The 14,855-nt window shown below is 33.3% G+C and overlaps 1 protein-coding gene across 2 annotated transcripts in view; it reads right to left on the reverse strand.

The window, feature by feature from the left end:
* LOC118183585 (selenoprotein S-like) overlaps positions 1-14,855 on the reverse strand; it is a 31,049-nt gene that overhangs the window by 3,427 nt on the left and 12,767 nt on the right. For both annotated transcript variants that reach the window (XM_085827061.1, XM_085827062.1), the window contains exons 3-5: positions 11,381-11,524; positions 8,117-8,223; positions 5,587-5,808 (exon numbers count right to left, since the gene is read on the reverse strand). In XM_085827061.1, the coding sequence (XP_085683187.1) occupies positions 5,629-5,808; positions 8,117-8,223; positions 11,381-11,524 (431 nt within the window). In that variant the 3' untranslated portion in view covers positions 5,587-5,628. The remainder of the gene's footprint in view (positions 1-5,586; positions 5,809-8,116; positions 8,224-11,380; positions 11,525-14,855) is intronic.

The raw sequence follows: 14,855 nt of genomic DNA on the forward strand, positions 1-14,855 counted from the left end.
GTCAATTTCACACATTCCAGCAGCCATGTTTTAAATTTGGTTTTGCAACAATCTGTATGTGCCACTAGATAATGTCGCATGTTTTTCAAAGCATCATCTGGTATGGCAGCACTTTTTACAACACCTACAAAAAGAACTCATCCACGTAAACAGTTCTTAAATAAGAAGGTACTTAAAGCTATAATTACAAAATACATTTTTTTTCTCTCAACTATTAATGTTCATAATGTCTGGAAATATATATATAAGTATGGGGGTTAAGACCAATTTTGCGAAAAGGATCGAGATTTCGGGAATTAAACTCCCGGATGGCAGTGTTACTCCGAGCTTGAGTAATACAGTTGTTGCTATAATGACAAAGAATTTCCCAGGAGATAATGTGCGTAATAATAGAAAGTCTCATAAAACTATGCATACTGAGTCTGATGGACTTTATATTTCTTTTATGGACTGTTCATTCTCTACTTCAGAAGTTAACAGTGTCATTAAAAATTTCAAGAAGAACGAATCACCTGGGCTTGACTCTCTTTCGAATGAAATTGTACCGCACTTTCATGCGGTGGATTGCACATTTTTGCACAGACTTTTCAACCTTTGTTTGCAATCAGGAGTTTTTCCAGCACAATGGAAGAGGGCTCGGGTTGTTTCGATTCCTAAAACTTTAGATACAAGAACGCTTATCTTGATAATATTAGATGCATTAGTCTTTTGCCAACTTTGGGAAAATATCTTGAAACTCTCTTCATTAAGAGAATAAATTGGCATGTGAGACGGAAATGTTTTTATAATGATTCTCAGTTTGAATTTACTCCTCGGAAGTCTGCTGAAGTTGCAATTATTTGCCTTTGTAATATCTTGCAATGTGGAAAGAAAATGAAGTATACTACAGTTCTTATTTTCTTGAATTTCAAAGGAGCTTTTGATAATGCTTGGTGGCCATCTATCTTAAAAATTCTAAAAGATGCTGGTATACCACATAATACCTATAACCTTCTTGAACAAGAGAACCACTGAGCTTCAGCTTGGGAATGAAGCTAAGGTTTATTCTCTAGAAAAAGGCTGTCCTCAAGGCTCTGTGTCCAGACCTACTCTTTGGAACATAATAATAAATGATATTTTAAGTCATCTTGACAGCTGTTTAAAAATTGCATTTTCAGACGACTAACTTTTAATTTTCCAAGGAAAGATTTTGAACAACATTCTTTTGAGAGCAGAAGAAGTTTTAGATTTTGTCTCCATTTGGGTGATTTCTCATAAACTCACTTTCAACCCTTCAAAAAGTAAAGCTATACTTGTTCCCAGAACGTTTGATGAACAAAATATTGCTCCTTTGATGCTCGATGATTCTCCATTGGAATTTGTAGAAAATGTTAAGTATCTTGGTGTCATTCTTGACGAAAAATTAACATAGAAAAAGCACACTAAATTCCTTTCTTCTAAATGAAAAAAATAAAAAATGTAATGACTTTCACCGAATTGCCAAAAATACTTTTGGAGCAAGCTACGATGTTAAGAAACTGATGTATAAGCAGCGTATTGTACCTTTCATTTCATACGGTTGTCGTGCTTGGGGACATGTTCCTGCCAAGAAGGTTAATAAAAGAAATTTGAGAAAGATTCAACGGAGAATTCTTCTTCGTATTATTAGTGGTTATAGAACCTTAACCTACGAGGCTACTTTTGTTCTTGCAGGAGTTCCGCCTATTGATTTTGAAATTGCATATAAGAATAATATTTTCGAGCCATTGGCAACCGATACTTTGGAAGACTGTATTAATGGAATTGTCCCCTTCACTGATCTTCCCTCATCCTACTACTTTAGAAACCATAAATTTCTGCGATTATAAAGAGACTGCTGAAATGAGTTTTCATGTGGTTTTCTTTACAAATGGCAGAAAGATGTTCTTTTTGTTCTGTTTTGCTCTTTTTGAAGGCCATTCTGAGGTGTGTTTTCTTAGACACTGTATACGGAATGAATGCACAGTTTTTCAAGCAAAACTTCTGTGCATTTATCTTGCCGTCAAATGGATCATGGAACAACATCCTCAAGGTACCTTATTTGTTCCGATTCTCTTTCTTCTCTTCAACTTTTGAACAGTATTACCAGCTGCGATAAATTCATTACCGCAACCCTAGTAACTGTTAGTTTACTTAGAAATAGAGGAATTTATATCTGCTTTGCTTATGTGCATGTTCATCATGGTTTCTATGGAAATGAAAAAGCTGATTTCTTAGCTAAAGATGCCATATATTTACCCATTGATATCAACATTAGCATTCCAAAGAGCTATTGGAAGTCCTTTCATTATAAGAAGCTTTTAGCTATGTGGAATGAGGAATATATTTCATCTTGTAATGCTGAGGTCACCAAAAAGTTCTTTCCTTCTATTTACCACAGTCTTTCCTTTCTATAAATTTCAAAATCTAAAATTTAATACAAATTTCTATAAATTTGTTTTTATCTGGTCACAGTAAATTTGAGAGTTACATGTTTCATTTTAATCTAAGATCAAACAATTTATGTGAATGTTCAAAAAGAGTGCCTTAGGATGTGGAACATTTGATTTTCTCATGCCCTACTTTTGATGGCACTAGATTATGCTTACAGAACGATTTGAAAATGTTCGGAATGACTTGGCCAGTGAACTTATCTGTTTTTGTGAAGTCCAGACTGCTGTTCTCTGCTTTTGTTTGTTTTATTTATGCATGTAACTTTTAATGTCTTAGTTAACTTACTTCTGTAAGCCCCGTATTGTACATATGTAGTGCACAGGGAGTCTGTATGTTTTCAAAGAAATATATATATGTAATGATTTCAAATGCATAGATAGATGAAAGCAGTGGACCTCCCAACAGCTTACGATACTGCGTAGATGACCAAGAAGACCGTAGTGGCTTGAAGGTGGCAGAGTGGAAAGCATGATAACGCAATTTCGCACAACATATCTTGAAAAATCACAATCTTTATTTTTTCCATGCATATCTAGTAATCCTTTTTCAGACAAGATATTTCTTCATAATATTTGAACAGAATAACTCCCGTTTTAAAGTACGATGTCATCTTAAGCAAGTAAGCGGCAGCAGCATGGAGGAAAAACGTCTTACCAGCAGGAGAGCTAACGCGGAAAAGGGGGAAGGTTATAGAACTTTCATGGCAAGAAGGCTGAAGTTTCAGTTCACAGTTTTGGTTTAGAATTAATTTGATTGGACGAGAGGTATCTGCATTAAAACGTTACATAAGATAGAAAAGTCTGGAACCTGCGAGAAGAGATGAATTTAGGGGCAGATTACCAAATTTAAAATGTTAATTTTGAGGTCATCAATTATTTTTTTGAAACAGCTTTCATATTTTATTATATCTTACATATATATACATAAATGCCTAATAACCGGTATTTATGTGGTATTGCAAACAAAGTAGAAGTTGCCAAGCTCCTGCAACTATATACATAACAGCTCTTTAGGTAAACAGGTCCACTGTAAGTTGCAATCCGAAAATTCATCGAATCAGGTTTTCTTCTGCCGAAAATTATGAAACTGTGCTACGTGTTGGGATAACATGTAAGCCGCTAATAACTAAATACTAAATTTGTGTAATACTAATTACTATACATTAATATAGAAATTTTTAATTTCATGTTTTACAGCATGCCCTTTATGAAAAGATAGGATACAACCCTACAAATAATCTTTTATGTGACATTAAATGAAAAGGCAGAAATGGGGGGAAGAGAATCTGCAAAAGGAAATTTAAATAGTGAGAAGAAAAAATACACTGAATTCTTGAATATATAGAGGTCTTAGCAATAAAAGTTATCCAGAATATGCAATTATAAGGATACAATGAAAATACATAACAGCTCTTTAGGTAAACAGGTCCACTGTAAGTTGCAATCCGAAAATTCATCGAATCAGGTTTTCTTCTGCCGAAAATTATGAAACTGTGCTACGTGTTGGGATAATATGTAAGCCGCTAATAACTAAATACTAAATTTGTGTAATACTAATTACTATACATTAATATAGAAATTTTTAATTTCATGTTTTACAGCATGCCCTTTATGAAAAGATAGGATACAACCCTACAAATAATCTTTTATGTGACATTAAATGAAAAGGCAGAAATGGGGGGAAGAGAATCTGCAAAAGGAAATTTAAATAGTGAGAAGAAAAAATACACTGAATTCTTGAATATATAGAGGTCTTAGCAATAAAAGTTATCCAGAATATGCAATTATAAGGATACAATGAAAAAATACATGCCTTAAATATGAAATAAGAATATTTAATACAATTATATAAAAACACAACATAACGAGAAAAAAACATGAAAGAGAACATGAAGTTAAAAAATGAAATCATTATCATTGAGGAGGCATCTATCATATGGGCACAGTCAGAAAATACATGATCTTTCATGTACAAGCCATAAGACTGAATTATCAAAAAATGTACAAGTGCAATGGCGATTGACATCACACAAAACTAAGTGAACTAGAAATTCTAGATGGACTTGAATGATGTACTGAAACACCAATTACTAATAAAATTTTACATATATTAATGAATTTTCACAACATAAATATATCACAAAATAATGGGCAATGTTTTTATATAAGATATACACCCCTGTGGATACTGAGAGGACAACATAATTTATTTCAGTGGTAGTGAAAATGTTGATAATCAGCAATGTGATGATATAAGAAACAGTTGTTTCAAACATATTATTACTCAACAATAAAAGAGACAGAAATCCATTCAAATATATAAAAATGAGATTAACTGGCTTTATAGGCATAGGCTTCCTTTGATTACTACAATCCTTTGATTACTACTGATTTATTCACTAGTGGCATTCGCTGGACGTGTCAGAACTAATGTTAACACTTTCCAATATATGCCACTGGTGGTCATGCAATGGGACAGGAGGCTGTAGAAAAGCTCAAGGACATGCTGCACACTGCTATGGTAAAGAGAAAATTACTGCCATTGGCATGTGGAATGCACCATGTTACTTACAGATAAAGAGTTATTATAAGAAGAAACTGCAAAAAATAGCAAGCATATTTAAGAAATTCATGATGGAAATTTATTAAATTGAACACATTACTTTTAATGCATACAAAGGCCTGCACAGTATGATAATTAATGGAAGCTGACTGCTAGCCCAAAACCATGGTGTACTGCTTCATGATATGACTATGTATATCTCTCTCCAATTTCATGGATGCAGTATCACTCTACCCCTGTACTGCATACTGAACACATGAAAACATTTACTTGTTATTTAGTACCACATGTATGAGAATTTTAAATAATGCACACACTTCACAGTAAGCATTACCCCCTTCTTTTCTTTGAAGTTCAATATTTATCTTTGATATGCTCTTCCTTCAGCAAGAATAAGTCTTTCAAAATGCACTAGAATTCTGCATTTGAAATTAATGCCAAAAAATAAAATTTTACCAAGTTAAATTATTACTCATCATCAATATTATATTCATCTACTTTTCAAAACTAAATTACGATCTAGTAAAATATCAAATGTCTTTCAACATTTTACATACTTAACACTATACTTACAAGAATAAGAGGGATGGATTACAGTTACATGTATCTTTAACCTCATCCTCCTCCACCACCACCTCTCTGTCGAGCAGGTCTGTAACTGCAACTGCCACCACCAGAACCTGTTAGTGGATTATAATCGCTTCCCCTTAGAGTTTGAGGCTGGACAGATTTGGATTTGCCCTGCATCATTCTCTCATATGCTTCAATTTTCTCTTTCCTTTTCTTCTCTTCTTTCTATACACATTAATAGAAAAAAAAGGTAATATACATGTCAAAAGTAATATAAGATATATATCTGCACAAGAAATTTATCATAAATAGTAAATGCTTCTAATAACTTTATTGAATATAATCGACATTTTGATACTATTTCTCTGTTAAAAACATTCTTCTCTTATTAAAAAAATATAAAGTAATATCATATCAGCCAGCATAATCTGTCATGTAGCATAAAGCACTTCAACCTTTCAGCACATTGTCGCACAGTAAACAAACAATGTTTTAACAGCAAAGGAGCCTTTTATCCCCCCTTTTTTTTTCTGAAGTCTCTAAAATAGGTCTCTGACATACCACAGCTACTTTATTTGCCAAATTTAGAATCCTCTGACCTAATCAAATCAGGATGAATGTTCCATATACTGTGTTTTTGAGAAATAATGGATTGACACATCCTGATTTTATCTTATCAGTATCGTTCTAGGGTTTAAATGCTTCCCTATGGTTAAAACTATCAAAAGCAAATCTATGACCCATACCAAAAGGCCCACCAGTGCGGGAAAGATAAAGTCACTGATGATTGGTAATTCAACCTTGGTTCCATTCCAGGAGAACAAAACAGCTGCAAGGGTGATTTCAAGATTTTCCAACGTACAATATGGATATGAACTAGTTTTCCTATGACAGTTCCTCTACAAAGGCCATCTCTTCCCTTAAGCAAGTAACCCTGATGTACTTTGCTGTAATTAAATAAATGTTGAAACCAATACCAAACAAAATATTCTCCCAATGCTCTCATGAATATCAGAAGTGCTGAGTCAGCACACAGGTTCCAATGGATGTTACTTCGAAAGTAACATCCATTGGAACATCCAAAAGTAATAATATTTTACATTTTAGAAACACCCATAAATAATAATATTTTACATTTTAAATAGAACTGTGCTTTAAATATTTTATGAATTTTTTGAGTAAATGAATATAATATAGAAATTTTTTAAAATGACAATCCACAATTATGGTCCATTTTGACAGATATCTTAGAGATATGACTATCAATGTTCAGTACCATTTATTTAATGTTTCTAGAAATATTCAGTTTCAGAAGTGATTTCTATAAACGGCTTCATTCTAAAGCAATCTAATTCACTTCTTGCATGCATATCAAATCCCAGCAGTCTTTTGAATGTTGTGCTACTGTACCTTAATACAAGTGAGAAAAATTTAATTGTTTTGGTAAGGACTTTAAACACAAGAAATGATAGAAATATCAGAGTATCACAAGCTTTTATATAATTAAATTATCTTTTGTATGATTATTAACTGAATTAAAAGCTTAAATACAAAACAAAGATTATGATGATCTTTATGAAATGAGGCTCATTTGATATGAAAATACAGTACAAAGTCTTTAATCCGGAATCGTCGAAACTTCGGCGATTCCAGATTATAGACCATCAATTTAAATCTGGTAAGATGGCATGCAGAAATTATGCAATTAAAAATATGAAACCGTAATTTATGAAATAAAGAGCAATTATGATCTAAAGGGTATCAAAATTTACAAAAAAAAAAAAAAAAAAAAAAAAAAAAAAAAAAAAAAAAAAGCTTAAAATTTATTTGTTTACCTTATTACACATTTTTTTCAATGCATGCATGCGTAAAGCATACATTACGCATAGTCGAAATTAGAAAATTGCAACCAAAAACTATTTGATGTGTATTCGTGATATTTATAATGACGAGGAAATTGATTTAAATCCTATCGGAGTACATCGAGATGAAACACTACATTTAGTAAGGAATTATAAGCCGAATAAAATAAAAACATCTTCCCTGAAGATAGTGCTGACAGATCAACTTCCAGTTCATTGAGCGCTATGACATGTGGCTGACAAAAATTTATACATTTAAATTGCTTTTGAATGTAAAGATATTCTTCCCTTTTCCCTACTGGCCCAGAGGCTACTTCGCTGCTACTTCTTGACCAATCATTTCTCAACTTTTGAGCTAAAGAAATTTTATAAAAATATTACAAAAGTACAGTCATCTTTGAAAGATTCTGATTGCAATATAAGAACTCAAACTGTACATAAATAACTATAACATTAAGATTTTATTTCGGATGAAATTTACTTATGCTTCACTGATTGTAATTACAAGTTTTTTATAAATTAATAAACCATTACAAAATTAGAAAGTAATGAAAATAAACACTGCAGTGAGTCTTAATCTAGCACAAAAGTATACATTTTGATTTATGCTTAATTTACTATACAGCAAATTTTGCATTCATATGTAATAAGTGCTACTTAAATAATATTACCTCTTTCATCTTCTCCGCATATTCTCGAGCTAATCTATCATGTTGCTCTTGAAGCCTTTGACGAGCCAAGGCTAAGGCTTCTTGTCTTGATATTATGAGATCAGGATCTGTAATAAAATAAGCACACCTCTTTATCAATAAACAAATGCACTATTAGGTGGAACATTAACTACTATTTCTACACTCTGCAAAGAAATCAAGAGAATTTTCATATTTGATCTACGATCTCCAGAACTACTGCACAGATTTTAATAAAATTTGGTGTGAACATAGGTTGATATAATACAAACAAAATAAACATTCAACAGTAATAATAGACACACATGTTCGTTCGTGTGTAACACACATGGGAGTCTGAACAGCGGTTGCAGAAGACACAAAAGAAATGGGTTAATAGGGTGTATGGTACAAAAGAAATGGGTTAATAGGGGGTATGGTTCCCTCTTACAGCTATAAAGGCCTCACAGCGTAATGTCATAGTGGAAATAAGGTAGTTTATCAGTGTCTGTTGCAATCGGTTCCACTCATTCAGCAATGTTCTTTTCAGCTCCTGGATGGTTCTTGGAGGGGGTTGTAAATTGCAATTGCCCTTCCCAGAACGTCCCAGACATGCTCTATAGGGTTGAGGTCTGGAGACCTGGCTGGCCAATACATCCGGGAAATATCTCCACTCTCAAGAAATTCGTCGACCAGATGAGCTCTATGTGGCCTCGCATTATCATAAGATGAACTTGGGACCCACTGCACCCCAGAAAAGGCAAACATAGAGCTCTAAGGCTCATCCCTATACCTCACACCAGTCACAGAGCCTCTGTCAAAGACGTGGAGAAGTGTGCGGAAATCCAACCTGATGCCTGCCCAGACCATTACACCACCATAATTGTTGATTCTGCGGACATTGGAGGGTAGGTAGTGGGTCCTTGGCACTCTCCATATGAAAGTATGGCAAGAATCAGTATTTAGGATAAAACGGGACTTGTCGGTGATGGTCCCCTGTGTACTCCTATCACTATACTTTCTACACCATGCTAATCGGACTCTCCTGTCCGCAGACGTGAGCGGGACGCAAACAGCCGGCCTTCTGGCAAACAACCCTTTCTCATTCAGTCTTTTGAAAACAGTCACCCTTGTTACACGCGTTCCTGTGGCTGCATACAGGTCTGCAGAAAGCTGAGAAGCTGTAGCCCCTCTGTTATGCCTCGCTAAAATGAACAAATAACAATCTTCTCTGGCCGTCGTGGCTCTTGGACAACCTTGCCCAGGCTTTCTCTCTATGGATCCAGTATCCTGGAACTGTTTCCGTAGGTTACACACGACGCTGGATGTTAAATTAAACTCTCTGCATATCTGGACCTGCGACTGGCCTGCCTCCATCCTCCCCACAATTCACCACCTCATTCCATCATCTAAACATTGGTGGTTACTCCTTTTTTAAAGTTCCGATGTGAATTTAACCGCTTGCCACAAAATAACACCAAGAAATTCGCCGAGGTGTGCTAGTGAACACAATTTGTCTTACCCTTCATGTGCTTATGAAGCCCATTTTTCTGCTGGCTTCACCTACACACACGTGTGCGACGTATTTGCCATACAAAAGTTGCATTTTTATCTAGAAGCAGAGGTTTTTCCTTCAGTTCAGTTCTTTTCATGCAATTTGATAAAATATGCAAATTGTCTTAATTTATTTTACCAGTGTATATTTAATATAGTTGAATATGGCCCTTTCTGGTTATTTGTACCTCCACCAAAAAATCACAAAATTCATTGGCAACTTTGGAGAGCAATGTTTCAATATCCTTACATATATTTAAATGATGCATCTAGTAACTCCTGTTTTAGATATTGTTTTAGATAAAAGATACAGACACTTCTCAGATGTACTACATCAATTGGGAAGTTTTATTTGGGGCCAATTTTTTTTAACAGAATTTCCTTGACACATATACCCAATAATTCAGTTATTTAAACTAGTGTCCAACACACATGCAAACACTTTGCCTGCAATTTTTCACAATGTACTTCCATAAAATCTGATCATCTAAACAGTACAATGCCATAAAATGTGAAATTTGCATTCTCCTCAATGGGAAATATTACCACTCACTGTACATCCCCAAACTTGAACCTACAGAATGCCAACTTTTACAATCGATATAGAATATCTTCACTCTCCAGATTTTTGACAATGTGAAAATGGTATTAAAAGATTTTATTACTTTACACCTTAAAATATTATATAAAATTTTATCAGCATGGGACAATTATGTTAAATCATAGGCACTTTAATTTTTACATTCTTCCACTTTTCCCAACTAAACAACAGCTAGAACTTTTACACATACTGAAGGAAACATATGCTAAAGTAGCACAACACTAGGCAGTACAGAAAAGCACCATCACCATATTACATTATTCAATTAACATAAAAAATACACTACAGAACAAATGGTGAAATTGATTAACTGGATACATATACATGTGTGTGTAATAAACTGGTTAGGTTTATTGTGTAGACAGAAAGATGAAACCTGCAGACAAATATAGCCATAGATACACAATTTAATGTTTGACAACTAATTCTTAAGAGACATACTTTGATTCACACATCATCATGGAGGCAATATGAAATCTACAGTTTTTTAAGCTTAATATATCTTCAGACAATGGGAAATACAGAGAGGTGGCAGCGATATGTTGCTTTGAAGCAAGGAAGCAGAAAAGTTTGAAGCATTCAGAAGAAGCAAGGAAAAGATACATTTTTTGGTTTCAATAGGAATCTTATTCAGTACCTGGATGAAAGGTATCTGCATTGCAGCATTAAGCAAGATCTTATGATGCAGATTAATTTTGAAATGATGCAGTTTGGATTGGTATGTTAGAAATAGTTATTATTTTTAAAATGAAAAGAAGTGCTCAGATTAAAATGAAGAATAAAAAGGACTATTGCAATTCAAATTTGAAGTTTGTTTTATGTATTTTTATGTTATTTATACATATATATATATCTATATACATGAAAAACTTTGAAAATTTAAAATAAAAAAAAAAAATCTGGAGGGGACTGAGTTTTATGATAAAGCAAAATCTGAATGCAAAATATATGAGAACTAGATTTAATTATTTTTTGCTATACTTTTTTTTTAATTTTCAAACTACATTCCATGAAATTCATTTTAATGCCAATAATCTCTCCCTCCAATTTAAATTTATAGTATATTATTTCATGTTTCTTCAAAAGCAATTAATAGCAATAAAAGTGCTTACTTTGCTCATACTCAGCTTCTTTTTCCTGATCCTCTACTTTCTCTCTCCATTTTTTATATTTTGGATAGAAATGACTCCAAAGCAAATTTGCAATAACAAGGAAAAACAAAATTGACCATCCATATGCTGCTAACAGTCCTGTAACTATAATAAAAATTGCAAATTTAAAAAAAAATCATTTGAAATTCCATAAAAAAATTAAGAAATTATATATACATTTAGAATATCAAACTGTTAAAAAATTTTATTAAGATTTGCAAGAATGATATTTATTTCTTTGGTATTTTTTTATTATTGACATTCCCATTTTCAATATTTGGAAAAGCTTTCATTTTTTGAGCAAATTTTCGATTACAGAGAGTTTGGTTTTATATAATTATGGTAAATCCTCAAGGGCTATTTGCCTAACGGGAGGGATGCCTTCGTGGAAGATTTTTCTAAGGGAAAAATGTTTGTATACACATTACACATGGTAAAAATCAGAACAATGCCCATGCAGCCAGCCCATTTGTGAGATTCGAACCTCAGACCGAACTACCAGTTTTCAGCGACTTTACCGCACGGCAGCTGGTGGGCCTTTGAGTACAGAGGGACAATAACTAATACCTATGCATCCAATATACATACTCGATTATGCACGAAAAAAGACATTTTATATTAAATCTTCATTTTGTTGAACATTCTACTCACTGTAAAAATATGTAAAAGTTACAATCAGCTGTAAAAAAAATAAATATCATTCTTAGAATTTTTTTCTTCCACAAAATGTCTTATTTCTTATAAAATACAGTACAAAGTCCGAAATCCGGGCTTGTTGAGACTTCGGCGATTTTGGATTTTTCCGGATATTAGATCATCAATTTAAATCTGGTAAGATGGCATGTAGAAATTATACCATTAAAAATATGAAATTGCAATTCATATCAAAATTTACAAAAAAAAGCTTAATATTTATTTGTTTACTTTATTAAACATTTCTTTCAATGTAAGTTGTTTAAGTTGCTTCCACAAAAAATTCAAAAAGCTCCTTTTTCTTTTTTCTTATGTCATATACAGCTGACTTTGCAATTCCATACTTCTCACATAATTTTGACATGGATATGCCTTTAGCCATTTTTTGCAGAAATTCCACTTTTTGTTTAATAGACATCGAACGTGGTTTCGCTTTGTAGATCCTGGGCAGTTCTAAAATTGGAAACTCTTTTCGACATAATCGAAAGCTTTGTTTTTATAAAATTTGGGTAATAATAACAGTCTGCAAAAAATAATACGCTGGATCAAATTATAAGATTAGGGAGCAGCAGAGTCTGCTACATTAACTGAAATACCTTAGAATCAGTCAAGATAATTTTAGCCTAGCTTAATAGTGTCCGTTATACATTACTGGCTGTGTATCACAAGATTGGGAAGAAAGCCAAGTTGTTTTGGTAAATTTTGTCTTGCTCCTATTGCGTACTGAATTAAGCCTGGATTGTATTAGTTATTTACCATACCTACGTTTATTTCTTGCACATGCTTAAATCTAATCTGCGTCCTGAATAAATAAACTCCCACATATACTTAAGGCTTTATCTAGGGCCGGCGCTAGATACCTCCTGGTGCAGTCTCCATGGGTCCTAAATTCTGCTACAAAGCGCCTTCCTAAGTTCTAAATTTTCACCACGCCTAAACTTCGGATCCTAGTGCTTTCCCTAAATGATAAAAACTTCTTATCCCTTAATTTTGCCGCTTGATGCTTCCCCAAATTCCAAAAATTCCATCGTCCCTAAATTCTGCCATCCGGTACCAACATATTCTGCCACCACTTCTGGGTTTATGGTGAATAACATACCAGTTATTCTTAATTTAAACAGCACTAAATGTAATATTTTGGCTTATGAGTTTCATTAACAAAATCTACTTTTAGCATGTGAAAAGAAATTTTTGTTGAATTTTTCCTAGTCAACATTTCTTACAGCATTTAAAAATCTATAATGATCGCCAAGCATAATGTTAGCATAAAAAGTTGCCTTACTCTTGTTATTAAATTCCTAATATAAAAAAAAAGTTTAGACATTGCTGCATGAGTTATTACTGAAGCTGTCATGTATTGATAAACATGCAGTGATGAAAGCAAAATATAATAAATAATGACTCGCCAGGTCAGCATCAGGGATATAAAATAGGTGAATATTTCGGTTTGAGATGTATGCCAAGCAGATACTCAGCTATGGAGCCAAATTATTAATCTCACAAATTTATGCTTACATGATTGTTTTTCCATAACGAGGTATTTTATTTAGTGCCTAAGTGAAATTAAGAATCGGAATTTTGAAGTGAAAATATCCACATATTTTATTATGGAAGGAAAAATCAAATGCGCATGCGTAAAGCATTAATTAAAAAACAAAATGTTTGTTAGTGGCTTTGAGATCTGGATTTTAGATCATTCCGGATAATGGACATCCGGATTTTGGACTTTGTACTGTATTTCTTTTTATTATTTGATGACAGAAGGGTGAATATCTATAAATCATAAAGGATAACCAAACCATTGTTTTTTGCTAGTTCACACACTCACTGATGATTTGGATGTATGGACAATAACGACACATATCATCATTCATTTAGAAGCAGGCAAAACACAACTCATTCCAAAAGAAGCCATTGGAATGCTCCAAAATGACATCTCCATACTATGAAATCAGTTTTTGAAAACTAAAAGTATTAAGCAAAGATAAGGAGAAGGTGGCAGACATACAGCACAAGATTAGTATTTAACAATACCAGCCAGAAAAAAACTGTAGAAGGAATGCCACTCTTCTCTGCAACAACTTCTGTCAGTTATTGGTACCAGTGTTTCAACTTCAGATATTCAAAACAAACTCTATATAATTTTAGATTGTACAATTGCAGAATTACGATTTAGGTTTCTTTAATAGCAGGTCACTGTACTGGCCAGAAAATGCGAGCACAAAAGTACCTCTAACAGAGACAAAAGGAAGGAAGCAATGCTTTCTCAAATGAATTCTTTAGTATGCAACTTGACAATAACTGGCTTACCATAAGGAGAGAATGTGGCACTCTGAATAATTCTGCATTTGCATACCAAAAGTGTGTGATCTGAAGGCGGCAGATTGACGGTCTAGGATGATATCTGTATTTATAATCATACAAACTATGAAATCATCAAAAATGGACAATTGACACCTTAGCAATATGGAATGCGATCCTCAGACATTCTATCATCTCTCATGCTGCATTACTGAGAGATGAATTCATTGTCAATGATAATATAGCCTTTAATTACCAGTATTCAAACTGAATTACAATTTAGATATAGCAAGAATCACTACTGAGTAACTAAGTTTACTCCTTTTGTTTTTAACTATCAAAATGAGCTACTATTTAGACTAACAAAAACAACTGAATGAGATTTTGAAAACAAAATAATCATGAATAATTATTTGTTGCCATTCAGCATAAAAGAAATATA

This window comes from Stegodyphus dumicola, chromosome 11 (genome assembly GCF_044657685.1).
Source record: "Stegodyphus dumicola isolate Sdum_Otavi_A_Nest chromosome 11, ASM4465768v1".
Lineage (NCBI taxonomy): Eukaryota > Metazoa > Arthropoda > Arachnida > Araneae > Eresidae > Stegodyphus > Stegodyphus dumicola.